Source organism: Conger conger, chromosome 4 (genome assembly GCF_963514075.1).
Source record: "Conger conger chromosome 4, fConCon1.1, whole genome shotgun sequence".
In the NCBI taxonomy this organism is placed as follows: domain Eukaryota; kingdom Metazoa; phylum Chordata; class Actinopteri; order Anguilliformes; family Congridae; genus Conger; species Conger conger.
The window spans coordinates 6,355,963-6,383,367 of record NC_083763.1 but is presented as its reverse complement, the minus strand read 5'-3'; the positions used below and the strand labels follow the sequence as shown (position 1 = coordinate 6,383,367).

General features: G+C 45.6%; 1 protein-coding gene across 1 annotated transcript in view; it reads left to right on the top strand.

Moving 5' to 3' along the window:
- Positions 1-4,806: 4,806 nt before the first annotated feature.
- The window catches only part of wdr18 (WD repeat domain 18), a 69,695-nt gene continuing 47,096 nt past the window's right edge, over positions 4,807-27,405 (top strand). Inside the window, exons 1-4 of the mRNA XM_061240542.1 lie at positions 4,807-5,042; positions 7,897-8,007; positions 9,101-9,234; positions 20,983-21,124. Of these exons, the coding sequence (XP_061096526.1) occupies positions 4,833-5,042; positions 7,897-8,007; positions 9,101-9,234; positions 20,983-21,124 (597 nt within the window). The 5' untranslated portion in view covers positions 4,807-4,832. The remainder of the gene's footprint in view (positions 5,043-7,896; positions 8,008-9,100; positions 9,235-20,982; positions 21,125-27,405) is intronic.

Sequence of the window (27,405 nt, the reverse complement as noted above, 5' to 3'; positions counted from 1 at the left end):
CCTCAGAGCCCACGGCTCAGCCAAGGAGTTGCCCGAGTCAATGATTAGCACAGCTGCAAAGAACGAATAACAGCAAGGCACTGTTCTGTGTTAAAACGAATACATAACCTTCAAACTATTACAGTATGTAGGAAAATGGGTTTTTTTTGTTTTTTTTTTGAGATTACAGAAATACTTAAGCCTTGTTAGGAAAGGGTGAAATTTGAGCAACCTCTTAGATCGGCCTAAATTTTGTCTGCTTGCCTCTGGGAAATGTTTTTGGAGAGTTCAGAAGATAAAAGCACAGAGCAGTGGTTTAAGGAATGCGAGATAACCAAAAAGTTTATATTTTATTTCACGGTGGCCCATTGCTTCTCTCAAGCTGTGACTAACAGGAAGCTGCTTTATAAATGAAAGGTATATAGGTCACCCTGGATAAGGATGTCTGCTCAGAAGATAGAAAATGCAATTTACTGTTGAAGATAATTGTCCTTTACTTTATGCCATTTAGCCGGCTTTAAGTTCTTCATGTTGACTCTGCAGTTCATCCTGTTATATCATCAATAAGGAGCCCAAAAAAAAGAGAGAGAAAGAGATAGAGAGTGAGTGAGAGAGAGAGTGTGAGAGAGAAAGAGTGAGAGAGTGTGAGAGAGAGAGAGAGGACTGTATAGTTTAGACTGGGTCAGCGTCACATTGAAGAACCTTACATACCGTTTCTCAGATCAACTAACACTCTCCAAATTTCCATCCATCCATCCATCATCTGAACCCGCTTATCCTGAACAGGGTCGCAGGGGGGCTGGAGCCTATCCCAGCATACATTGGGCGAAAGGCAGGAATACACCCTGGACAGGTCGCCAGTCCATCGCACACCATTCACTCACACAGTCATACCCACGGGCAATTTAGACTCTCCAATCAGCCTAACCTGCATGTCTTTGGACTGTGGGAGGAAACCGGAGTACCCGGAGGAAACCCACGCAGACACAGGGAGAACATGCACAGAGAGGCCCCGGCCGACGGAGATTCGAACCCAGGACCTCCTTGCTGTGAGGCGGCAGCGCTACCCACCGCACCATCCGTGCCGCCGTTCCCCAAATTTCCCCCAAATACAGATATTGATATGAACCGACACCGCCGTTCATAAGAGCAGATAAAGGCCTGAGCCGGGCCCAGGGACAGGAAAAGCACACTGATGCCGATCACGAAGCATCATCCCGCCCGCGTCCCCTTTCACCGCTCATTTCCTCTGAGTTTACGATCGATGGTAAACAGACATTTATATATCTGATGAGCTTTCGCCCTCAAATCACCAGCCAAACATCGGTTTCCATCACCTTCAGAGTCAGAGGTGGCAGACTCAAAATCAGTAAACTTAGCAATAGTTTCAAATATAGAATAAAACACGACTGGCAACATCAGTAATCATATTTGATCTAACATTAACGCCCTACATTTAGGAAATTAAAGATTTATTGAATTCCGAGGTGCACAAAAATCAACAATAAATACAGCTGTCTCATATGATGCACAGTATGCAATATATTAAGCATCATTAATGCTTGTCACAATTTAAATCCCAGTGCAGCTATGATTGTAAAATGAAATAAAAACCTTAATTCATACTTGTTTACAGCATGTGACTTGTGATTTTTTTTCACCGGAAAGAAATTATGAATTATAAGAAAATCTATAAACTGTTTAGTGAAGCTTAACTTCAGTTCTCGTGGTTGTTTCTTAAGGGGAGTAATATCGGTCAAGGAAATGTGTTAATATAAAATTGAGTTACTGTTGCAATTTTGCATTACAAATTCTATATTTCTATTGATTGTAATTTAAGTGGCTTCAGTTGGTATTGGAATTGAGGTCAATGGGATTAACTAGATGAGATAAGAACAGCATGGAGATTAGGTGCAGGGAACTGAAACTGAATTCAATTCATAACACAGATTCCAACATCAGTGTTATGAATTGGAACCTAGCATTTATTTTCAGCCTGTTCTAATTTAGCATATTAATTTTACTTAAGATTGTTGCTTGTAGGGATTATGCAGCATCAGTTGGAATACAGAGAATGAAAACAAAGAAACATCCCCACGTTGACTAGCAATACAGCAGACGCAACAATGTATAAATAAAACAGGTCTCAATTCTGATTACAACTCTATCTACATCGGATCTTTTTTAAATATCAAGTCATAGTCCATTCTTCTCAGAAATAAAGGTGCAAAAACTGCCTAAAAAAGTACAAATGCTTGTCACTGTGGCGTTACCTAAAATTGTACCTCTAGCCAATAATACATAATAAGTTTGTACCTTTTTTGCTTGGAAAACATATTCATTTGTACCCAAAGAGAACATTTGGAAAATTTCCTCTTTGAAGAACAAAGATGTAACTCTACTGTCACTTTATTTCTGAGTGTACATATGACTTTCATATGCTATATTATATGTGTGTTATCTTCAACTCTTAACAAATATTAAATACCATATTAGTGATGGTGTTTCCCTTTCGACATTGACGTCATTGATTCCAGTGAGAGCCATCATGTTCCCAGGTGGGAGCTGCAGTGCATGCTGGGGAAGTTTGGCACGGGGAACATTTTCCAGAAGAAGCAGCTTGTCCTCTCTCCCACACCACAGTCTGCCAGGCCGTGCTCATAACCCGCCCCCCCCCCCCCCCCCCCCTTCCCCCCGCATGCCTCCTTTCCCTTCTCAGAGAGGCCTCAGAGACCGTTGCCAAAGCAACAAAATGGAGGCCCCATTTCCCAGGAGAACACAGGGCTGGGGGGCGGCATGGCTCAGGCAGTAAGAGCAGTCGTCTGGCAGTCGGAAGGTTGCCGGTTCGATCCCCCCCGCCCGGGCTGTGTCGAACTGCCCCTGAGCAAGACGCCTAACCCCTGAAATGCTCCTGAAAAGCTGGTCGGTGCCTTGCATGGCAGCCAATCGCCGTCGGTGTGTGAGTGTGTGTATGAATGGGTGAATGAAAAGCATCAATTGTACAGCGCTTTGGATAAAGGCGCTATATAAATGCCAACCATTTACCAATGCTGGAGTGTAGGGTGAGTGTAGTCCATAGACTGTTCACCCACCAACTATGGTAAATGGTTGGCATTTATATAGTGCCTTTATCCAAAGCGCTGTACAATTGATGCTTCTCATTCACACACACACTCACACACCAACGGCGATTGGCTGCCATGCAAGGCACCAATCAGCTCGTCAAGAGCATTTTGGGTTAGGTGTCTTGCTCAGGGACACCTCGACACATCGCAGGGTGGGACTGAACCGGCGACCCTCCAACTGCCAGACGACTGCTCTCACTGCCTGAGCCAATGTCATGAACTATCCATGAGCTTCTGAAAAGAATGCTGCTGCACGACTGGGACCCGGAAGGTTGGTGGTTCAAGCCCCAGTGTAGCCACGATAAGATCTGTGCAGCTGTTGGGCCCTTAACCCCACGTTGCCATGGGGACACTGGTCCCTGCTTTGTCTAACCAACTGCAAGTTACTTAGGATGAAAGCGTCAGCTAAATCGCTGTAATGTAACGCAACACCGTAACGGGGCACCAAAGATCTCCTGAAAAGACAGTGCTAAAGGCGATACCATAAACAAGTCATTAATGAGGGAACATTCACACCCTTATGGGCCTGCTGCAGCCTGTGTAAACCACTGCTCAAGCACGTCTGGCCCACACGCCCGGCCAAATCTGTCGGGCGTTCCCACGCAGGGAGCCCCGCTCTGGAGCCGGAAACTCTCGACCTTCCCGTGCCAGGAAGACGAAGCGGAACAAAAGCACGATGATGACGCGATCTAAAATGGATTATTTCTTCCCGCATTAGGAGGAGAGAAGGTCCCCCGTTGTGACTGAGCACTCTGTAACCACAGAGCCAGTTCATCTGTGTGATTTACTAGAACAATAACAGGGAGGCGATAAGACCCATCTGTTTCTTCAACCTTCCTTCCGGGGTATGCGACCCGTTTGCTTCATTGACTCTGTTTCATTGAACAGCGGTGATCTGCTGTTCCAGTACGTAAAGGATTTCTGGTGTTTTCATCTCATTACGGAGGATGCGGTCTATATTAGTCTCTCATTCAATATTTTTAATAGTGTAACTAAAGTTCGTTTTTCTCTTTTTATACAGTATTGGTCCATTCATGATACGTTCATTTTTAGAGTTTGTCATTCATCATCAATGACCTGGTCGCACCCCCCACCAAGAACGCCTCCATCTCTAATTTCATATATTAACGGGCCATTTGAAAGGACATCATCTAAATGGTAGAAGTAACCTCTGTTTCATAGTTTCCAATACACCAGACAAGCTCAGTAAAGCGCAGAAATGTATTTAAGTCCAAAACAATGACATATTTGACCCAGGATTCAGGGTTTTGTGCCATCTGCTCTCAATTATATATTGATCTGATTTTTGTATAAGCACTCTCTACAGCAGCAGATTACAAGTGTATCCTAAATAATTATCAGTGCTCAAGTACAGGAGTGAACCAATGTAGTTTATTGAGCTGTTAGAAAACTAAGGTAATTGGTTCGAACAAAAAACAGCAGGCAGACTTGCCCTCTAGGACTAGAGTTGTGCCTCCATGCCTTAGAGAAATATGAATGAGGTCCTTTGGGATTGGGAACCTTGTTGAGGTTTGGTTATAAGCATTTATATATTTAAAAAAACTAATGTAGTCTTATTTGCATCCCATAAACGGTTTTCATTTGTGATGTAGAATCTTGGGTCCAGTGACTTCCACAGCCTCCAGCCCCTTTTACTCTGAATCCCAGAATGCACCGCAAGATTAACCATCGATCTCCATGCTTCTAACTAGCTTCCCCTCAGCCAAGATGTCGGCGCCCATGGAAGTAATTGTGTGTGCCGATTCGGCCGAGCAATTATGGAACTGTGCTGTTTTCGAGCTCCATTCCGGCACGAATCTGTTGTCTTATCGAGGAGGCAATACTTCGGCGAGGTCCCTCACTGTCTTGAATGGGGAATATATCCTTGGAGGTCAGCTTGGCAAGAACTTCATCAACGTGTGGGAGATTCAAAGAAAGGTAGCTAATCATAGCTAGCTAGCCGGCAGTCGGTGGTTGTGGAGAGACTAGCTAGCTAATTTGGCTATCGTTAGCTAGCTACCCTGTTTCATACGGTTTCGTCCATGCGTTATATTACTGTGATGCAGACCATAATAAAAACTAACAGCCAGCTAGGTATCTACCACCTAATTAACTCTTATAAACTTGCGAAATAGAATTCAAGTTTGTAGTTTAGCTAACTTAACATGGCGAAACTATTGCATCTGCCTATTTTAATTGCATTGCATCTGCCTATTTTAAATGCATTTCCTTTGTGGTTTATCGTGATTGCTGCGTCCAATTAATGCACTTTTTAATGCGGTTTGTTATAGCTATGTATTAAAGTGTATTAAACCAGCACGCTACATGCCTTTTTATTGGGCAGTCGGTAACACTGTCGCCACACTAGAAAAAGTCTCGGTTTCGAATCCCGATCGGGGTCTTTCTGTCGGCATGTTCTCCCCGTGTGCGCATCGGTGTCCTCCCGCAGTCCAAAGACAGGCAGGTTATGCAAATTTGTAGAGGCGAAATTGCTCGTAGGTGTGAGTGTGTTATTACAGTGCTTCCCGCCATCTTTATCAGGCTGTTAAATTGCCCCCCATGGAAATTAGGTGGAAAGAGATTCGGCTCATGTTCTTGTATAAGTGTCCAAATTTCTTGTATAAGTGCTCTCATGGAAATGGAAATGGAAACACAGCAAATATTATAAAAATTAAAACAATCACGAAGGCTGTTGTCGTTGGATCCTGAGTTTGGAAGGACTGCTTTTAGTTTCTGCGCTGTGCATGCATGGAACAAGCTGCAACCCCCACAAAAAAAAAAAAAAAAAAAACTCTGATTTTTAGCTTTCTCTCGCACTTGTTTTTAATTGAATAACTTGTGTTCTGTTAAATTGTTTTACTATATGGATTTGTTTTTATTGTGTATTTGTCCGCATGATGCTATAATCAGGACTCCCTTGTGACAGAGACCCTGGTCTCAATGGAATACCCCATGTATGAACAATGGCAAATAGAATAAATAAATCGAAACAAGCTGTTAATTTTTCATAATTAGATGGTTTTCATGTCTAGTGGGATTGCCATCTTAAGCCACATTATGTCAGAAATAGCTAAGCAATCCATGAAAAATAACATTCTGAAAAAAACTAACAATTTGGTTGAAGAATCCTACCTTCACTCCCTCTGGCACTGTCCTCCTGTTCACTCATTCTGGAATCGGTGTTCTCCTATCCCTTTCCACCCTCTGTGTACTGGGTGATGTGGACAAAATAACATCTGTATACGACAACGGATTCAGCTCATCACAGATTACATTCATATGGAACAAATCACAGTACCAACATCAGCCATTTAGCAAACCTAACCTGCCCAGATGCTACTTCACAAACTCTCACCCCTTCCTTGCTGTTGATGCCACCCCCAATGGTTTACTGTTGTCACATATAAATCTCAAATGGATTATTGACTAGCTTTAGTGTAATTGACTCTTTGTTGAACCCCAGTTTATCTTTGTCCTGTCCGCGTCAAACCTTTGTCATGTTCTGCCTGAAGCAGTCCTCAATGTTTTCTCTTTTTTTCTTTCACCCTGTTGTTCTAATCTCCCCCTCTGAGAATGTAACACTTTTATACAAAAGCCAAACCTACATTGTGAACAAACCGAAACGTGTTGAACAATCTAATGAGCATATTGATTCACCTAATTTCATTGACATAAAAATCTTTTTTGTGTTGCAATACAGCACAATAAACATGGCAGATTGTATTCTTAATGTCATACATAGCTATTTCCGACAAATATGATTTAAGAGGTTAATAAATCCTCTCAACATGAAAAGTACATTAATAGCTTGTTGAAATTCAGGGATTGCAACTGTGGTTGGAACAGAAATCAGCATACAGTACACAGGGGGGTCTCCAGGACCAGGGTTGGGAACCGCTGTGTTATTGAATGGTGCTTGTGTCTGCCAGGGCAGGCCTCCAGGGTGTATTCTTGCCTCTCACCCAATGAATGTTGGGATGGATGGATTGAAATACGAGTTCTCGCTATGTAAAAAATTTGGGGTCACTAAAGTGCTTTGCTGTCAGAGTGGGTGATGCAGTAGTAGGAAAGTGCTTAGTGCCTTATCACTCTCCCTTGAGGGCTGTTGATGTTGAGAAATGACAAGACGAAATGTGACACACAGCAGCGCAATAGTCCGCTTGTTACCGGGTAATGAAATGTAAATAACTCTGTGTACTAAAATACAGCTCGCTCCATTTGATGGAAAAGAAAGGCAGTTATTACCACAGGTGTTATTTCTGATCCAGTGACTCTCCAAATGAGCTAATTATTTTCCGAGACATCAGAAATGAGAAATGATAGGCCTCCGTTTTTATCATACAAACAATGCAAAATTTGAGTAAACAATTTTTGCACTACTTTCAAAGGGTAGGCTCTCAGGCAAAATTCAACTTTATTTCTGAAGTTAGGTACAGTAATTAATTATGTCCCTGCATTGACACATCATTAAACAGTTACACTTAGGGACTAGGCTTTTTGTTTTACAGTTTGACAGTTATATGAATTGTATTTCTCTTCTAGTAGTTGTTGCAATATTGTGTTTTTATCCAGTAAACATGAATGTGATGTGAATGAACTTTGGCCACCTTTTAGAACATTCGAGGTGCTTCTGTGGTTAGTCCTGCTAATATTTTCAAAAGCATTAAATCATACGCTAAATGCAAATGAAACGTGGACCCCGTTGTACTGATGCGTTGTCGTCTGTTTGGCCGCAGTGGTGTTCCTGTGATTGATGCGATGGCGTGCCGTATATTTTCCCGTCTCTTATCAGGACCAGCTGCAGCAGAAGATCGTGTGCCCGGGGATAGTCACCTGCCTGGCTGCCTCACCCAACGGTCTGATCCTGCTGGCCGGGATCGCTGAGGCCATTTATGTGTGGGAGGTGAGGAGCTTCGCCTGATTATAGCCTGTATGAAGGCCCGTCCACACCAAGAACTATACCTACAACCATAACTGTAACTATAACCATAATGATGTGAGCATCCACACCAAGAACTATAGCTATAATCATAACGGTGTGAGAGTCCACACCAAGAACTATAACTATAACCTTAACTATAACCATAATGATGTGAGCATCCACACCAAGAACTATAACTATAACCATAACGATCTGAGCATCCACACCACAAACTATAACTGTAACGATGTGCGCACCAACACCAAGAGCTATAGCTATAACTATAACTATAACCATAACGATCTGAGCATCCACGCTGATGAACGATGGCATTCTCTGGGTTACTCATGCGCCTATCTCGTCTGCCAATTTGAATGTGACACACGTGACATCCTGTAAATTCAGATGGATTTTAATTGGCCGTCGGTGTTTTAGCTGGAAAAACCGCTCTGCAAGTGATCCCAGTGATACTGTTTGTTACTGTTGCTGTCATTATAGTTCTGGTGTGGACTCCTTGATATTTAAAATGACATGTATATGGTTATTGTTCTTGGTGTGTTCTTGGCCTTAATAGATGTGTAAGTGCTTCTAGATGTGCAAGATGTTACACATATTGAAAGTGGCAGCGTGTATAATGCTTCTCTACAACAAACATGAGTTTGTAGGTTCATAGAGGACAGTAATACAAATACTTATAAAGAAAATATTAAATATTTAGCCAAAAACCTGAAGACTAATTTACATTGACATTGACTATAAGTGGGGTGGAGGCAAGATGGGTAGCTGTACCATATTTTTCATTTAAATTTCTTTAAATTTGCTTAAATATAACAAATTTAAAAGACCATTTTATTAAATATGCATTAAATATCAGAACTTATTTGATGGTTGGCTGCTTTATCTCATATTTCCCAGAATGCACTAACAGTATGTCGTCCTTAGTTACTGAAACAGCTCACACAGCTTTCCCCTGTAATGCAGCGTACCTTCAGACTTCAACCTTGGAGTGACCTGTAGGAGTTTACTCACGACTGATTGCCTCTGAATCGCAGTGACAGTGCTCTCTGGCTTTCAGGTGTCCACCGGGAACCTGCTGGCCATCTTGAGCCGGCACTACCAGGACCTCACCTGCCTCCGCTTCACAGACGACAGCAGCCATTTCGTCTCCGGGGGCAAGGACAACCTGGCCCTGGTCTGGAACCTGACCAGGTAACTGTCCTCTCCTCTGCTCGTGACGCTTTCCTAATTCCCTCCGGCGTGCCTGTCCTTACCTGACGCCGCTGCCCTACGTGGCGGAACACCTGTCTGTGCAGTGAAGGATAGCTTCGACCCTTCTTCTGAGGGCTGTTTCATGTTTGGATTCCTCTTCTTAAAGTGCAGCGGTCCACTTAAATTGGATATTCAGCTCTGGCTATTTGCGACTGACTCCAAAGTGACAAGTGACATTTTTTTAACAAGCTCCAAAAAGGGGCTCTATTGTAAGGCTGGCGTTGGTACATCTTCATGCTTTGTGCGTCTTTATCCAATTTTGTGCTTGCCTAACTTGTGATATGAATTCAAGTACAAGCTCTGGACTGCTTAAAAAAATAAAACGGACACATAATTGTAATTTAAATGGAAGCCTCTAGGATCAGAGCAGACCTCAGATCTTCAGATCATGTTTTGGGGGGAATTGGTTGTAGCTGAGAATTTCTCTCTGTCCGGCTTGTGAAATGAAGTGAAATGGTGTTCTGTGCATGACCGTTTCATAGAAAATCCTTTTAAGCGCGCGGCTTTTGTGTTGTTGTTTGTTTGCATTCTGTTACTGGCCTTGACTCTATTGTTCATCCTCTTGCACATGAACCCGTACCTCTGTGCGTCGTGCTGACACTTTACAAGAAGAGATTTATGGTTGGCAGGAACGTGTGCACTGGGGTGCCATGTTGAAGAGAAATAATATTAAAAAAGTGAAAAGATGCCAAGTGCTGCTGTGGGACCTGGCCATCTCAGTTTAATTTAATTGCATGGTAATCACATCTAGGTGATAAAATCGGGAAGGTGTGAGCTCTGCAGGGAGAGGACACTCATTTAATATATCACAGCTTGATCATTACATCAGTGTAATTATTGGTGGGTAAAGGGGACCTTAGAAAACACCATCTTCGAGTGTTTCCGGAGCCGTTCTGGGCGAAACCGCGAATTTGTCATTTCCCTTTGCCATGTGGATTATAAAAGAGTTGAAGGTGCTATAAAAACAGTGTGAAAGTATCTGAACGCACAGTCGCCAAATATGTCCGCACAATCCGTATGGAGAAAATGTGCATTTAAACCAGTCGCTTGCACTTCCTGAATGTGTGACATCATAAAGATACGCTCATTTGCATATGCCCGCCTTCAGCCCGGCCCACCTTGTCCCCGGGACCAATCCGAGCGCTCGGCACAGATGGCGTCCAGTTCGTTGGAGCTATCCAAGCGATCGGAACTGAGGTTCGTTGATATTAATTAGCCTTAGAGACGGTCACTAATACATATCCTGTTAGTGGATTAGTGGAAGCTTGTGAGAAAGGTTAGTGGAGGCTTGTGAGAGGCACTAGAGAATGGACATGGATAGAGATTGTTTTTGGTACTTAAAACCCACACAAATGTCGTCTTATGGATATCAGGACCTAAAATAAAACACCGGAAAGGTGTACAGTATGGGGCCTTTAAATAATGTGTTGAAGGCTAATTATTATACAAGAGTGTAAATTACAGTTGTACGAGGCGGGGAACAGCAGGCATGGACGTGTTAAAGAATGGTCTCTGCTTTGATTTTACACACCACATTCATAAGGGGAAGTGGCATTATGGATGTCCCTCGCATAGTTTGACTTACTGCTTGGATGAAGTATGCATTATTCATAACTGTTCAATTATTTACTTGTGTCTGAAACCAAATCTGAAAATGAGTTATGTTTTACAGGGTTTGTGTTTTGCTGTGTGGCTTCTTAAAAAAATGTTCGAACTGCAGCACAACGTCATGAGCAGTTTTGTACCACAGTACAAGTGCACGCGGGCCTAGATCTTGATTAACCCTGTCTTATTAGTGCCTGAAGTTTGTGTGTGTGTTGTTTTTTTAATTTTTTAGAAATGGTAGGTTTTTAGTTACTCCAGTATGACCAGAGGACCTCAGCGGCTCATGCCTTTGAAAGCAAATGCTGTTTGAACTTAAATAAGGGTAGTCTGTAGTGGAGTTCTCGTTGTTGTATCTAGCTGTAGAAGTATTATTGTGTGCCTCATATTGCATAATTTGTGTACATTACGTAGCTTTAATCACAAGAAATGGGTGAATGGACTTAACATTATCAATCTTGTTATTATTCCAATTTTCCAGTGGAAAGACATTAATTCAAGGCTAAAATGGTAGTGTCACCACATTACATGCAGTTAAGTAAAATAAGGTATTCTGTACTATTGAAATTGACACCCTGTTTTGGCGTTCTCGTGTAAAACAATAGTAAAACTTCGTTCGTGGTGGTTAGTTTTAAAGGGATGTTTTCAGCCTCCCAAATGAGACTGCGCCTAAGTTTAACGAGGCCTGTCTGAGACTGTTCAAGTGTTTTTCTCATCTTTGCCAACAGGTGGCAGTCTAACCGTTTTTTACACTGAGATAGCGATTCAAAGCAAAGAAGGGCAAGAGCCGGAATGGAAATTTACTGGCAGTGGTAAATGTTTACAATGCCATTGTAGCCCCCATTTCATTGTTGGCTTTATGTTTCCATATTTAGAGTAGCTAGCCTAAATGATACTTACTTTACTTTGATAAATAAGGCAGGATGTGCCCAGGTACTCGCGGTAACCTGAATCGACCTTGAGTTGGTTTCTCCAACTGCGAGCAGACGCGCTACATCGAACATTAAAATCACTGTGAATGTATTAGTTGGGCACTTTGCCCGCGCACATTTTGTTTTAAAGTGGAGCACGTCGCGTTGCCAGTAAGTTGTCCCAGTATTATTGAGTCCAACATCAAAGGCTTTCATTTGCATAAGAAGCTACTTCTGTGCCAGGCTGTTGTAGAAATAACATCAGGTTGTGTAATAATTAATGTGTGCATTAAGTTATGGAAGAGTTCAACGTCTTCAGTGGGGGCATTGGGGCGAGTTGCATTTTGGAAGAAAATGCATTTTGCTTTAAGTTACTAATGAGTACATTGCATTAATTCTCTTTTCTAATTCCCTTTGTTTTTATACCATGTGACTAAGGCATTTTTTTAATTCCCGAATTATTGACCTTTTTTCTCTAGTTTATCGCTGTAGACGTCTGTTTATATATCTGTGATATCAATAGTGTTTTCATTGCTTTTAAAAAAGGGTTGATCTTGGAAGGCAATCATTCTGGTCAGCAACATTTCAGAAAGATTTGAATATTAGATAAAGTACGCCGTACCTTTGGCTTCAGGGCTTTTTGAATAATGAGTTGGTAACGGGAACAGATCAGTTCTTTAAAGCCCTTGAATCCTGATGCATGGGCGAAGATAGCGCGTGTGTTGCAGATATATAATGCAGGATCACTCATATTCAGTGGCACTTTGAAGGGGGTATATTTTTTATTCTGTTTCTAGAGCCGACCGCATCACGGGCTCTCAGCGATGGAGTCTGAGCGTTTGAAATCCCTGACAGTTTTATTAAAGGAAGAACCATAAGGCCTTTCGCAGAATTTGAGAAATGCGAACCTTGTTGTATAACGGACTCTGTACTCTAACGGTAACATGTCAGTTGCTTTATGGTAATAAGCAATAGTATGTATTATTAATTGTTAAAGTTCACGGAAAAAATATGTGAACTTATAATCTCAATATTTTAAAGTTTTCGCATGTTCATCGCTCGTATCATAATTTGGAATCACAAATGCTAAGCCCCCAGCATAGACCGTAGGCCTTTTCCTCCATTAATTCTGGATGCAGAACAGCATTCATATCTTTCCCAAAGCTGGTGGAGCCTACAGGCACTTCCAGCTAGACTGCCCAGCTGTTACGCCGGACTGCAGGTGAGCCAGTGCGACCAGCCTGCATCCCTGATCAACCAGGAGGTTTGGGCAGTGCGCTTGCCAATTACCAGCCAGCCTGTGGCATTGGCACGGTCATAGTTTGCATCCAGACTGCGAGATATTTCACTGCACCAGAGCGCTCCAACCGACAGCTCCAGATTTATTAACGGTATTTATTTATCACCGGGCATTGTGGTATTGATAACCAGCTAACTATATAGAATATGCAGTTATGCAATTCAGGGTATCTTTTTTTTTTTTTTCATACATGGATGTTATGTCATTCTATGTGAAATCCAGCACTCTGACTTAGCTAGCAGTATGTGGCTGGTTTTTGCTTGTGGTTTGGTTGTGTGATTCTTAGACACAGAGGAGTGTAAAGTCAACTGGATTATGAAGTGTATGGAGGATGAACGTAGCCCCGTTGCGTTTGACTCAGTTTAAAAAAATATATAAAATCATAAAAGAACTAGTCATGTGAAAAATAGATTCATATGCTTTTTGAAAGTAGATGGCCTTTTTGTTGTTGTAGTTACTTCTTTGCCTGAATTGGTTGTCCAGCGTAATTCATTTATGTTGAGTCATGTCCTCTCTTTCCTGGCATGAAAAGGGTGTGCTTCATTCTTGGGCGCTATGTAATTCTCATTATATAGTGCTTTTCTCTCACCCAACGCATTTTTACATTACATTACATTAATGGCATTTGGCAGACGCTCTTATCCAGAGCGACGTACAGTTGATTAGACTAAGCAGGAGACAATCCTCCCCTGGAGCAATGCAGGTGTTAAGGGCCTTGCTCAAGGGCCCAACGGCTTATTGTGGCTTCACCGGGGATCGAACCACCGACCTTGCAGGGTCCCAGTGATGAACCTTAACCACTACGCTACAGGCCGCCCTTTACAGTTATGAGGGGGAAACTCACTTCAACCACAACGAATGTGCAGCACCCACCTGGGTGATGCAACGGCGGCCATTTTGTGGCAGAAAGCTCACCGCACATCAGCTGAGGTGGAGAGGCAGAGAACAGTTATTTAATTAAATCAGGGGAGGATTAGGTGGCAGGGTGAGAGAGGCAGGTGTGGAATCTAGCCAGGACACCGGGGAACCCCCTGTATTATGAATTCTGGCAGCATTGCTTAATGAAAACAAAAGGATTTTGTCTGCCTTTGCTTTCTCCAGGACATACCTTTGCAGCTCTGGTTGGGGGTGGCAAGACCAAGCCTCCTGATAGCCCCGCCCACTGAGACCATAGTGTGCCATCTTTCTGTCAAGTGTGTCTCTCTCCCTCCCTCTCTCTCTCTCTCTCTCTCTCTCCCTCTCTCTCTCTCTCTCCCTCTCCCTCTCCCTCTCCCTCTCCCTTTCCCCCCCGATTATAAATAATTTCATCTTTTTCCTTTTTGGCACTTGCAAATGTAGTTTTTTTTTTCTGCACACAAAACATTTCTCTATGCGGGGGGAAAAAAACCTAGTTTCAGACTATAGGCTTCTTCTGCTATCTTGTATTTCAGACAATCCCCAGACACAATTCTAATGTGTGAATCGCGAGGGGTGGGTGAGTAGCACGAGGAACACAGTGTGCGCGGCGGGTGAGAAACGTTAGCGTGCGAGCGATTACTGAAAGCACTTTGCGTCTGTTCGAGGGCGGTCGGGAGTGACCCCGTGCGTCGCGATTCCGTCGGGTTCGCTGTGCCGAGAGACGGCTCGGGTAGAGCGGAGAGAGCCGCCGTCTTCAGCTCGCCTGCGTGAAACCCTCCCGGCTGTCGCCGTCGACGGATGTGTTTTGACAGTCGAGTAGGGCGGAAATGGGTCGAATAAATAGGGTGCACCTCATTAGACATTTTGAATCGAAAGCAATTTATCCCAATTAGCCTAAAAGCTAACATTAAGATGGCTTTGATGTCGGTGAGTGTCTCCGCCGCATCTGGATGTGGCTGGCTTGCTGTGTGCGCACACTTTAGGCTTAGTTACCAGCGTGGCCATGCTGTGGAGTGTGGACATATTGCAGTGTCCTCTGTCTCTCTAATGGAGCCTGTGGCCTACTGGTGAGGGTTGGTGGTTCAAACCCCGGTGTAGCCACGATAAGATCTGTGCAGTTGTAGGTCCCTTGAGTAAAGCCCTTAACGCCACGTTGCTCCAGGGAGGATTACCCCCGATTCGTTTCATCGACTGTAAGTCACTTTGGATAAAAGCGTCAGCTAAATAACAAATTATTTATTTATTTATTTCATGTTTGCTGTTGCCAGAAGTTTTGGGCCATTTGTTCAATAATGCTGTTCTTTTTCTTCTGTTTTTAATGAACAGTAGAGATTGTGTGATAAAATCGTTAGTGGCTAGGTAAATGGATTTGTTTACCGTGACGGTACAATGGGTAAGATTTTTGTGTTAAAACATTGTTACAAGACCATTGTAGATCCCTTCCATTGAAAAAGGCTCACTGACATGTTGACTCACCCTCTGCCTGTGTTTATGGTCCTTAAATTCGGGTTTCAAAATATACAGTTGACGGACCGACACTCTGTGCCAAAACTTGAATAGCTGCGCAATACTACAAGCTCATTGGTTGAAAATTGGTTCTAATTGCCACAGCCAATGGTAATGGCATGGGGGGGGGGTTCGATGTCAGCACATTCACAGAGATGGGGAGGGATAAACAGTGATGTGGTTTGAGGCTGTTTGTTTCTGCTATTCCTCTCTTGACCTTGGGAAGTCTGAAATGCCCTATTGTACTTTTAAGGTGGACTTATCAATGCATCGTTGTGACTGAACAAAATGCATCACATTATTACTGTAGTGCTTCCCACAGAACTTTTTTTTTTGCGGATACAGGAGGATCTTGGATTCCAGGACTGAGAGTAGGTCTTGAGTTGAAGTGCTTTGATTGTGTTCCAGTACCAGAGCTATTGTCTGCTCACTGTCAAACCAGCTGACTGTAGCTGCGTCTTAAACACGGTTTTTGGGCATTAGCCTGGAAAGGCTCGATAGTGCAGGTTGAAGGGGGGATGCTCCGTCTCCAAGCCTCTCGGTCTAGTCTCTCAGTCTCTCAATGTGTGTGTGTCAATGTTTTTTTTCCAGCGGTCTATGTTTTTTTGTTTTTTTTTAAGATATTTTTTTCAGCTTTATTGGACAGTATATAGTACAGAGAGACAGGAAGAATGGGAGCGAGAGAGAGGGGAAGACATGCGACAAATGTCGGACGGTTGGATTCGAACATGAGCATGCGGGCAGTGCTCTACAGGCTGCGCCACCGAGACACCCCACGGTCTATGTTTTTTAACAATAATAAATCAGAGCATTTCTATAATCCACTTCATGAGGTTCAGGTTCAAACAGAAATTCAACCGAACGACAGAAATGTAGCCTAGCGGCTAAGGTACATAACCGGGGACCCGGAAAGGTTGATAGTTCAAGCCCCCCAGCGTAGCTTCGATACGATCGCACAGCTGTTGGGCCCTTAAGCAAGGCCCTCAACCCCACATCGCACCTACTTTGTCTAATCAACTGTCAAGTCCCTTTGGATGAAGGCGTCCGTGAAATGGCTAATGTAATGCGAAGGAGGTAACTAATAAGGCTCAGGTTAAAACATTTAGTGTGGCTTGTGGGAGTGTCATCGCGGAATATGCGCGGATCGAGAGCGCAGTAACGGCCGTGTGTATTGGTGTTTCAGAGCAGTGGCAGATGGAGTGGTCTGAGGCCTGGTGCGGCTGCCTGTCTGGTGTGCAGTTTGGCTTCATCGCTGTGATGGAGTTGTAAATGTGCTCAGATTGTCTGCCGTGTCCGTTATAGCTTGGCCCTCGTTCAGCATGTCACTGCATGTCCAGCAAATTGAAGTAAATGCTAAATGGACTGCATTTATGTAGCGTTTTTTTTTTCTCCCCTCAAAGCACTTTACAATTTATGCCTCTCATTCACCCATTCGCGGACACACACACACACACACACACACACACACACACACACACGCAGACACACACACACACACACACACACACACACACACACACGCAGACACACACACACACACACACACACACCAACGCTGCCATGCAAGCCACCTATCAGCTCGTTGGGAGCATTCGGGGGTTAGGTGTCCTGCTCAGGGACACTTTGGCACAGTCACAGCGTGGTATTGAACTGGCAACCCTCCCACTGCCAGACAACCTCTCCTGAGATAATGTCGATAATATTATCAGCTGAAGTTAACAAGGTAATATCCAAGTTATGACTTCCATTGACTTTTATTGCTTGAATATTGAGATGGGTGTGCTAATTCTGGGGGTAAAAAAAAAAGAAGAAAAAAGTCAGGCTGCCATTATTTCTTTGCTTAGCTGCTGTGTAAAGAGTCATTTGTGCCCTGATGAAAATGTCAAATCAGGAGCGGGGAACTTGAGGGAATACGGTGCGTTACAGGGAGATCCAAGGAAGACGGGAGCCGGAGTGGAATGATTTTCTGATTTTCAGGTTCACGCTGATCTGATCGTGATTGGCAGGGGAAAATCCGCTCGGCGTGGCTGCACATCAGCTTCCCGGCACACCTGCTCCGTAGACGCGAGGCACCGGGTGGATCTACGAGTCCCTCCGGGCCTGCGAGACACTCTGAGCGCTAGGCATCGCATCGTGTTTCCACTTCACGTTTCTAAACGCCGCACTGAGAATATTCTTCTTCTTCCCCCCCCCCTCTCCGTTTCTCCTTCTCCATCACTGCTTGTACCACCGTTCGTTTATAACGCGGCTTGACACAGTGCTGAATACACTAATAAATAATTAGTGTCTTCGACAACCCACTGCAGACCTGACCCACTATAAATGCATGCATTACTCGCGGGCTATGTTTTAATCAGCTTAGCGTACAGTACAAATATGCATGAACTTACTAATAGGCGGAGTATCCCCACAAGTGAAAAGTCCCGAATATACACCAGTGTGTGAGCGCAGAGAGGGATGACGTGAAACCTCACCGTCTCCCTCGCTGTTGGTTTTTTTCGGTGAGCTTTATATAACAACCGCCAAGAAACAAACGATGTGCCCAGGTACGGAGTATCAGAGCCCCGGCCTTCCAGCTCGCAAATGTCAGCCTCTCACCTCCGGGGGGGGGGGGGGGGAGCAACTGTCACTATCAATTTGTTTCACAACGGGGAACACAAAATGGCCGCCACCCTGTCACGTCCACCTCTCCCTCCGGTGCGGGGAGTGAAGGAGCCCGGGGGGGTGGGGGGTGGGTGGGTGGCGTGGGCGGCGTGGGCGGTGCAGGTGCCTCGTACAGGATGAGCGTATGCGAGCGTGACCTAATGAAGCCACGCGTGACAGCCCCGGTCTGTGTGCGTCACCCCCCGGCGGCAGGCGAGACCAGCCGTTTATTACCAGCTCCTCCACTGCAGCGGATTAAGTGATGGCACTCTGCCTGTAAGTGAGACTGGAGAAACCCGTGATGTATTGGCCAAACTTTTTCTCCGAGCCTTCGCTTAAGTGTGATTCAGAGCCGGGTAAATCAGCCGGTCGCTGATGATGTATGCGAGAAGTGGCTAACCTCACACTTTTTTTTTTTTTAATTCTTGTTTTTTTTGTCATCCGAATATCGCCGACATCACAAACGTGTCATCAGAATGTTCTGACGCATCTGAACATTCCAATGCTGATGTCACAATCCGAGCTGAACTCGGTGTTCTCGGTGAACCCGCCTCCGGGTTCAAAGCACCTCGGCTAATTCACGACGGCAAATGAGCTGCTGACAGCGCCTCAACCTGCAAACAGTCGTTTTCACGGTCAATCAAATCCGTTAATACGCAGTTAGCACTTGTGGAGCGACTCATCCGAGCTTGGAAAAGGTTGCTCCTTCTTGGCTGTGCCACCAATGATCACTTAGATCGCAAACAGGGACAAGCCAATCTGTGTTTCAGAGAAAGAAATACGATTTTAAGTCTCATTACAAGTCTAACACTTGTCACCTTGAACGTTGGTGGCCTAACGTTGCCTGTTTTTTCTTCTGCGTGGCTTTTCGAACGCTTGTGCGCGTTGAATCGGCAGCGGGGGCCGTCGGTGTGGAGAGCTCTCTGATTCACTCACCCCACTGCCTCAGCTTACCGAGCCAGTGCCGAAGGAGAGAAGCGGACGTGAGCAAAGCGAGCAAACGGCACTTTAAATTTACTGTCCGACCCCGCCAGGAGGCTACGGAACCCCACCGGCCGCGGCGCTTATCGCTAGGCGACGCGCGGTAGGTTCTGGAACGTTGGCGCGAGAAGCCTTCTGAGCTGTAACTGTCCCTGTCGAGCCAGACGCGATTTTGGCGAAGCCTTGCACATTGCGGCGGGCTCAGATGCGGCGAGGTCCTGGCTGCAGGACAGGCCCTCTCTTTGCCCTGTGGCTGTGCCTTGGTGCAGGACCAGGTTTATTGTGGCTGTGGAGCCAGCATTGTGTTGCTGGAGGCAGGCTGTCCCTAAGCTGTTCCCTCTGGTGCTGTATCAGGACAGGGCCAGGAGTCGTACTGTACTGAACCGCCTTTCAGTGTTTCTGCGTCGCCACAGTTTGTTATTCCTGATTTACTTTTTCTCTGTGGAGCAGCCTATAGCCTGGTGGTTCAAGCCCCAGTGTGGCCACAGTATGATCTATGTAGCTGTTGGGCCCTTGAGCAAGGCCCTTAATGCTGTATTGCTCCAGGGGGGATTGTCCCCCGCTTAGTCTGGGTGACAGAGGACTGCCGGTTCGATCCCCCGCCCTGGGTGTGTCGAAGTGTCCCTGAGCAAGACACCTAACCCCCAAATGCTCCTGACGAGCTGGTCGGTGTCTAGCATGGCAGCCAATCGCCGTTGGTATGTGTGTGAGTGTGTGTATGAATGGGTGAATGAGAAGCATCTATTGAACAGCGCTTTGCATAAAGGCGCTATCTGCCATGTAGTCTAATCACAACTGTAAGTCATTTACAAAAGTGTCAGCTAAAGAATGGTAATGCAATGTCATGTTCTCTTTCTCCATCCTCACTTTTCCCGTCTCTCACTGGGATGTGTCCGTGTCACTACCGTGGCCTGTGCCTTGCTCACCCATGTGCACCGTCCAGCCTGAATTCAAATAAGTTTTTAATCAGTTTCTGTGATGAGGTCCATGCGTATCGGTGCTCTGTGTGTGCAGCAAACGCAGACTTGGAAGAACTCAATATGCACGGGGGCTAACCAGTCTAATTTTCTTGATATTTGCATAGTGCCCCAGCAAACATTACATAAATCTAATCCCTTAAATTGATCAGTCTTGCTTATGGGCAGTGCGCCAGGGCTGGGATTTGTGGTGTGAAACTGAAAGAAGGGAGTGAGCTGATAATGAATTAAAATACTCCGTACAGGTTGTATTGTGCTGAAAAGAATCCGCGTCCGGAAGATGGCCATTCACACATTTTGGCTCCGTCTTGCGCCTACTTCTTCGTTTCTTTATGAAGTGATATTGTTCCTTCGTCATTTCAAGGGGCTAGTTTCCCAGTGTCTGTCCCCCATTAGCCTTGAGAGCCCATAAACTCCTGTTTTTACAGTTTCATAACGGAAAGACCACATAAAGGTTACGCTTGTCATGTTTCTTGGAAAGGTCAGGAGTGATTTAATGCCCTGTAATATGGAAGTGTGAAGAGATAATTCGGATCTGGTGCCATATTTCTGTGTGAAAAATCAACTGCAGAAAGTTTTTCAAAACTGTAAAGGATATTGCAGGAATATTTAGCTGACGCTTTTATCCAAAGTGACTTACAATTAATTAGACTAAGGAGGGGACAATCCCCCCTGGTGCTATGTGGAGTTAAGGGCCCGACAGCTCCACGGATCTTATCCTTGGCTACGCCGGGGCTTGAACCACCAACCTTCCGGGTCTCAGTCATGGCCCTTAGCCACCAGGCTTCATGCTGTCCCCATAACCGTTGCCTTTGTGGAGTTTTAATGGTGGTTAGTTCACCTGTACACCCTTCTGTTTCTGCTCTTCCAGTGTGGTGCAGCTGGACTCGGCCCGAACCCCAGAACCTCGGCACATCTGGACCCAGCACTCGCTCCCCATCACGGACATCCACTGCGGCCTCATGGGTCCGCAGGCCCGCGTGGCCACTGCCTCCCTGGACCAGACCGTCAAGGTGGGGCCCGGCTCTACCGCCCAGTCCCGACAGCTGTTCTCTGTGATTTACGCCCTCCGCCACGTCTCGACTGGCTGGTTTTTATTTTTGGCGAATGGCAACAGTCACGGAACATAAAGGCAGGTTTTCTTGAGAGAGTGTTTTCTAATGCGTCCGGGTAAATGTTCGGTAAGACCGAGCCTGAGTAGCGTCAGTAGAACTGAAGCGATCGGTGCTATTTTAGTCCTGGGGGGGGGGTGGTGCTGTCATCTTTAACATTCGGAAAAACAAGCCCAAACCCTCAGCCCACTCCATGTCTTTTTCATCAGTCACAGGCGAACAAAAATGGCTCTCTAGACCATACTTGTGTAAACAGTTACCAAGACTCTTTTCTTTTTGAAGCCCGAAATGAAATTGGGAGAAATTAGCATAGCGCAGAAATGAACATGCTAAGCTGCTTTGCTGTTTTTTGGTGAGGGCGCGCTCTGATGTTTTCGGGGGGGGGGCGAGCTTGTGACTCGCTCTGTTAGAGATGCTTCGCCCTTTCTTCGTCTCCCGATTGCTCGCGCGTTCCTCCCCGGTGTAATCGCCCGTGTGATAGATTAAAGTGTAATCACACTGAGATAACGGGAGCATTCAGCCCGCTTCCCTGTTCTCTTAGTTTTTCCACAAATGAAGACCGTATAGAAGTAGGATCGCCCGAAAAATCTATATACCCCCAGGACAGTTGATCCTACTCATGAAAAAGAATCCATTTATGAAAGAAAACATTCTAGCGTTTTCCGATTCAGACCCAGACCCAGACCCAGAATTCTGGAATTTTCTTTTTATATTGTAGTGGCAGTATCTTTGTAGTTGCAGTACATTACATATTAATGTATTTTTTAGAAAATGGCTATAACTGACTTGATTTTCGTAGCCTGCTAAACACTTGGGTAGAATCGGGAACAATTATAAAATCCTTCACGTATATTTAACATGCATTTTCCTATCTTGTAGGTTCTGTCATTTTATGAAGTGTTTCAACTTAACACGTAAATTAGATTTGAAGTAATCTGAGGTTATGCAGAGTGCGCAGCTGTTTTTCCTTCTGGTTGAGACGGGCCACGGTGGTCTGTCTGACAGGAGTACCGAATCCATAAACTGTTGGATGAGTGTCCAGTTTGAGTTGGCGCGCACTCTTTTGTTGTATGTTCCTGGGAGATTAGGTTCGGAACAATCACATGGATGTGACTGTTGCCTGTCAGTGGTCATGTAGCTGCCAATAATTTTTCATAAGATTGATGATCCTGGGGTTTAGGGAGAATAAGGATCTTTTTTTTATTTATTTTTTTTTAAGATATTTTTTTTCAGCTTTATTGGACAGTATAGTATAGAGAGACAGGAAGAATGGGAGCGAGAGAGAGGGGAAGACATGCGACAAATGTCGGACGGTCGGATTCGAACCGCCGACGTCGCGGCTCGCAATGAGCATGCGGTCAGTGCTCTACAGGCTGCGCCACCGAGACACCCCAGGATCTTTTTAAAGAAAGGAAACATAGGCTATTATTTATATTAATGCCATACAGATGCACACCCCCCCCCGCCTACCCCTCCTGCACGCACGCATGCACGCTCAATAAAAAACCTAAAAAACAAAGTGCCATCCCGTGCTCTGTTGTCGGTGACATTTCCTGAATAAATCTGGTTTGGGATGCAGCAGGCCTAGCGGCGCGTGGGCGCCGTCTGCGGTTTATAATGTCCGTGGGAACACTTCAGAATCGACGTTACATGAAACGACCGAGTCGATAGTCCTCGGAGAGACTGCGGAAAGCCGGTACGTGCGGTGCCAGCGGGTAGAGCGATGCGGCTTGTTGTGAAGTCTGAGGTGGGAAACGTTTCTTCTGGAGGCCTGGAGGGGAAAAAGCGAGAAGATCGCCCTGCGATCTGAGTGATCCACCGTTCTGTATTTACCCTCCGCGATATCATCGACAATGCGGCACGGATGGTGCAGTGGGTAGCACTGCTGCCTCACAGCGAGGAGGTCCTGGGTTCGAATCCCCGTCGGCCGGGGCCTCTCTGTGCGGAGTTTGCGTGTTCTCCCCGTGTCTGCGTGGGTTTCCTCCGGGTACTCCGGTTTCCTCCCACAGTCCAAAGACATGCAGGTTTGGCTGATTGGAGAGTCTAAATTGCCCGTAGGTATGAGTGAATGAATGGTGTGTGTGTGCCCTGCGATGGACTGGCGACCTGTCCAGGGTGTATTCCTGCCTTTCGCCCAATGTATGCTGGGATAGGTTTCAGCCCCCCTGCGACCCTGTTCAGGATAAGCGGGTTCAGATAATGGATGGATGGGTGGATGGATATCATCAACGGAAGAGACCTTCCGGCCACACGGTTTTATATCGGTCGCATGTGACCCAGCAAGCCAGCTCGAGGATGGGAAGGAATGGTAAATGGACCGCATTTATATAGCGCTTTTTCCAGCAACTAAAAAGCGCTATATAAATTGATGCTAGGGCGGCCTGTAGCGTAGTGGTTAAGGTACATGACTGGGACCCGCAAGGTCGTTGGTTCGATGTAGCCACGGTGAGTTCCCTTAACCCTGCATTGCTCCAGGGGGATTGTCTCCTGCTTTGTCGAATCAACTGTAACTCGCTCTGGATAAGAGCGTCTGCCAAATGCCAATAATGTAATGTAATGATGCTTCACATTCACCCATTCATATACGCGCACCAACGGCGATAGGCTGCCATGCAAGGCGCCGACCAGCTCGTCAGGAACAATCGGGGGTTAGGCGCCTTGCTCACGGACACTTTGACACACCCAGGTGCGGGGGATCGAACCGGCTGCCAGGCGACCGCTCTCACCCGAGCCAATGCCGTCCCGTTGTCAGACGACACCACGCTGCACAAAATGGCTTCCGCGTTCTCGCCCGCGCGTTCCCCGTTGTTGACACGAGGCTGACGGGATTTGTTTAGCGAATCGAGCGCGTCAGACGTGAGGAGCGACAGAGCCGAGGGCGTCTATCGAGCGATTCCGTGCCGCGCGGGGAGGCTTGGCGAACCTGGCGGGCGTCGACGGCGGGTTTCTGTCACGTCCGCCGGCGGGGGGGAATCGGGCCCGGGCGACGGCGGTTCGCTCGGTGTCACAGACAGTGTTCTCCCATTACCCAGAAGCCCCAGAGGCAGCCCCGGGTCGTGGAAGAGGAGGCGTTTATTTGTTTTGGGGGAAAGTTGCGCCAGTTGGGGGGGACGGGGGTGTCGCCGAGGTTAAGTTTGACAGCAGGGTGACTCCGCCTTCGGTGTCGCCCGTCTGGACGTAGACCTGCTCCTGTGGGTGTGCGTTTGGGCTATTTTGGGTTTGGGATGTTAAAAATGCACAACTTTTTTTAAATGAAAGTATTTCAGTGCATCATTTAAAAATGTGTAAATGTGTTTTTTTAAAAATGTTTTTTTGTTTATGTCCTCTCCGTTTGGAAGTGTGCTTACTACCAAATGTTCTTCACTGAAACGCATGTGGCCTGTCGCTAGAAAAGACTATATTAACTTTAACTGCAAATTGAATTACCCCCTTATATATTGGAAATACATAAGAATGACTGATATCTACTTATGTGTAATATCAGTACTTGTTAAACCAATAAAATATGTCAAATTGTATTTTCTCAGTAAAGCGGACAAATGTATAATGGAATTTATATTGAGTTGTATTCCGTATGGATTATATCGTCCGTATGGATTGTATCTTCAAAAAAAAAAAGGCATGTTACATGGCTCCGTATATTGTTCTATTTCAACCTATTAAGTGTGATCGTTTCCAGAAGAAGCGTTGCAGCAACACTGCTCCATAGACTCTAATGACCTTTCGTCTGTCTTGGTGCAGTGGTTATTTATACCTGGGCAGTTACGTTTTGATTAATGGCACTCCGGGAAAATAAGCAATTTCAAAAGTAATTTCAAATCATAAATGAAAATGAATAGCGGAACAATCTCCAATCGATAGAGCACATGCGCACACATTCACACACACACACACATCTGAGAGCTTCGCAATTGATGTCCGTTATCTAACGGGCGTTTGTAAGAAATCTGTGAAATTGCCAGAAAGAAACGATGTCTTCTGACCTTGTGCGTCCTGGTGAAAATGGAGGGAATGAAACAATGTTGAAGTTCTCAGTTGCGGACTTCACGACAGCCTGCAATACTATGTCAAACCACTGGGGGTGTAGTGGAGACAGCATCTCCAAAAAGCCATGGGGGCTCATTCCAATCACTTCTTTTCCTTGCTTCTGACCTGGAAGTCGATCGAGGTCCTCCATCTTTAAGGACGTTAAAAACTCACAATCTCTTCTTGGAGAAAGGAAATATCAGCGCATCCTTTGCGGAATTATTATTATATATGTATATTTTTTCCGAAAAGCCTGACGTAGGTATGAACGATCAACCTGTGGATCCAACCTGTGGATCCCACGTCGGTGGCTTCTAACTGACGTTTCAAGGAGCCAAGGACATTCCATTCGCCTGATTTCTCAATTTCCTCGCCTCCACTTATTAATATTTTCTTGCCTCTCTTTCTCGCCTCGAGCCCGGAGTAGGAAAAAAAAGTGCAAGAAAAGGAACAATAAGCAATCGGAATGAGCCCGTGGTGTGCAAATTCTGAAGGCAAACCGAATGTTTTCATTCTTCACTTCTTCAGAAAGTAAGCTCTTGAAGGCACAGAGGTACACTCCCCCCCCCCCCCCCCCCCCCCACACACACACACACACACACACACACACACACACACACTTCTCCGTTCTTCCTTTGTCTGAGCAGAGCGAGCCTCCCCCGGTTCCCCGGCCCTCCCCGCCTTCGCTTGCCAAGCTCTGCCCATCACCTGTCTGCTGTCTACATGCCCCTTTTTCCCCACTCTCGGCTGCCCATCTGAAGCGAGGTTTTATTAACCTTAGAACTGTTCGGCGACCAGAAGCGGCCCCTTTCCGCCATTCCGGCTCCCCCGGCTCTGTGTTTCCCGCCCCTCCCTCCCTGTGCTCGGCGACCCGGAGCGGAGAGACGTCTCTTTTGACACCGTCTCTTTTCTGGAGCCGGGTGCCCGGTCCCGGGTCTCGGGAGGTTACTCTCCTCCATTGATTTTTGTTTGTTCCGTTCGGATAAGTCCGTCCGCCCCTACGAAAGCAAGGGGACCGCCAAACGCCTTCATCTCGGATCTTAAGATTTAAAAAAAAAATACCCTGTGCGGCCATTTTATTGTGTTCTTTTACTTTGATGCCTTAACACCAGTGGCGCTCCGTCCTGGTCCTGGAGGGCCGCAGGGTGCGCCGGCTTTTGTTTTCTCCCTTAGTATCAACAGCCAATTCAGAACCCCCCCAGAAACCAGGTGAGGTGAGGTGAGGTGAGGTGAACTGAACTATGTAATTAGCGGCTTTCATTGATTAATTAAGTGCTGAGTTACAGCAAAAACCCAGCGTACCCGGCGGCTCTCCGAGACCAGGAGCGAGGAGCGCTGTTTTGGACCGTTGAGCCATATTTCAGTGCTGTGATCGGCTGATTGAAGTGTCTGTTGCCCGCGTGTGTAGCCAGACTGCGTCAGTGTGGCTCTGTCGCCTGGAGCACGCCCTCATTAGCCGTTTGAATACATCAAAGTGAATGGCAGCCTCGTGCAGAATCGCTAACTCGCCTTTATCTAACAAGAAGCTGCGTCGTTATTGATTCGCGTCTCTCTGGTGGCAGAAACGGAGGGGAGAATCTTTCTGCTATTTTTCTGCCGCCAGATCGTTGTCTGGAGAGACGGAAATGAATATCCCGATGGCATCCATTGTTTTGTTTTGTTTTGTTTTGGATAAAAATGGGGAAAATAAGTTAAAATGTAAAACGTTTTCATGGTAAATTTGACTGAAAATGTGTCTGAAGTTCTGCGCCCATGTGGCTGTCCCCTTTTTGATTAAATAAAATGGTTTAAGCTGATCTTAAATGCCTCCAAAATGACAAGTTTCCTTGATTTGGAAACTTCAATATAGATGAAATGTTTGTAAAGCTAAACGACAATGAGAACTACAAGTTTGTTAAGCTAAACTCAGTGTTTTACCATAACCTGAGTCTAGCTGATGTATAATATTTTTTGCAGTTGCTGCAGTTCTGTTGTTTATACCGTATACTGTCTTAAGGAACCGAAGGGACACGGCAAGTGTCTTGTAGCGTAGTGGTTAAGGTACATGACTGGGAGCCACAACGTCAGTGGTTCGAATCCCGGTCCAGCCACAATAAATGATCCGCACAGCCGTTGGGCCCTTGAGCAAGGCCCTTAGCCCCACATTGCTCCCCGGG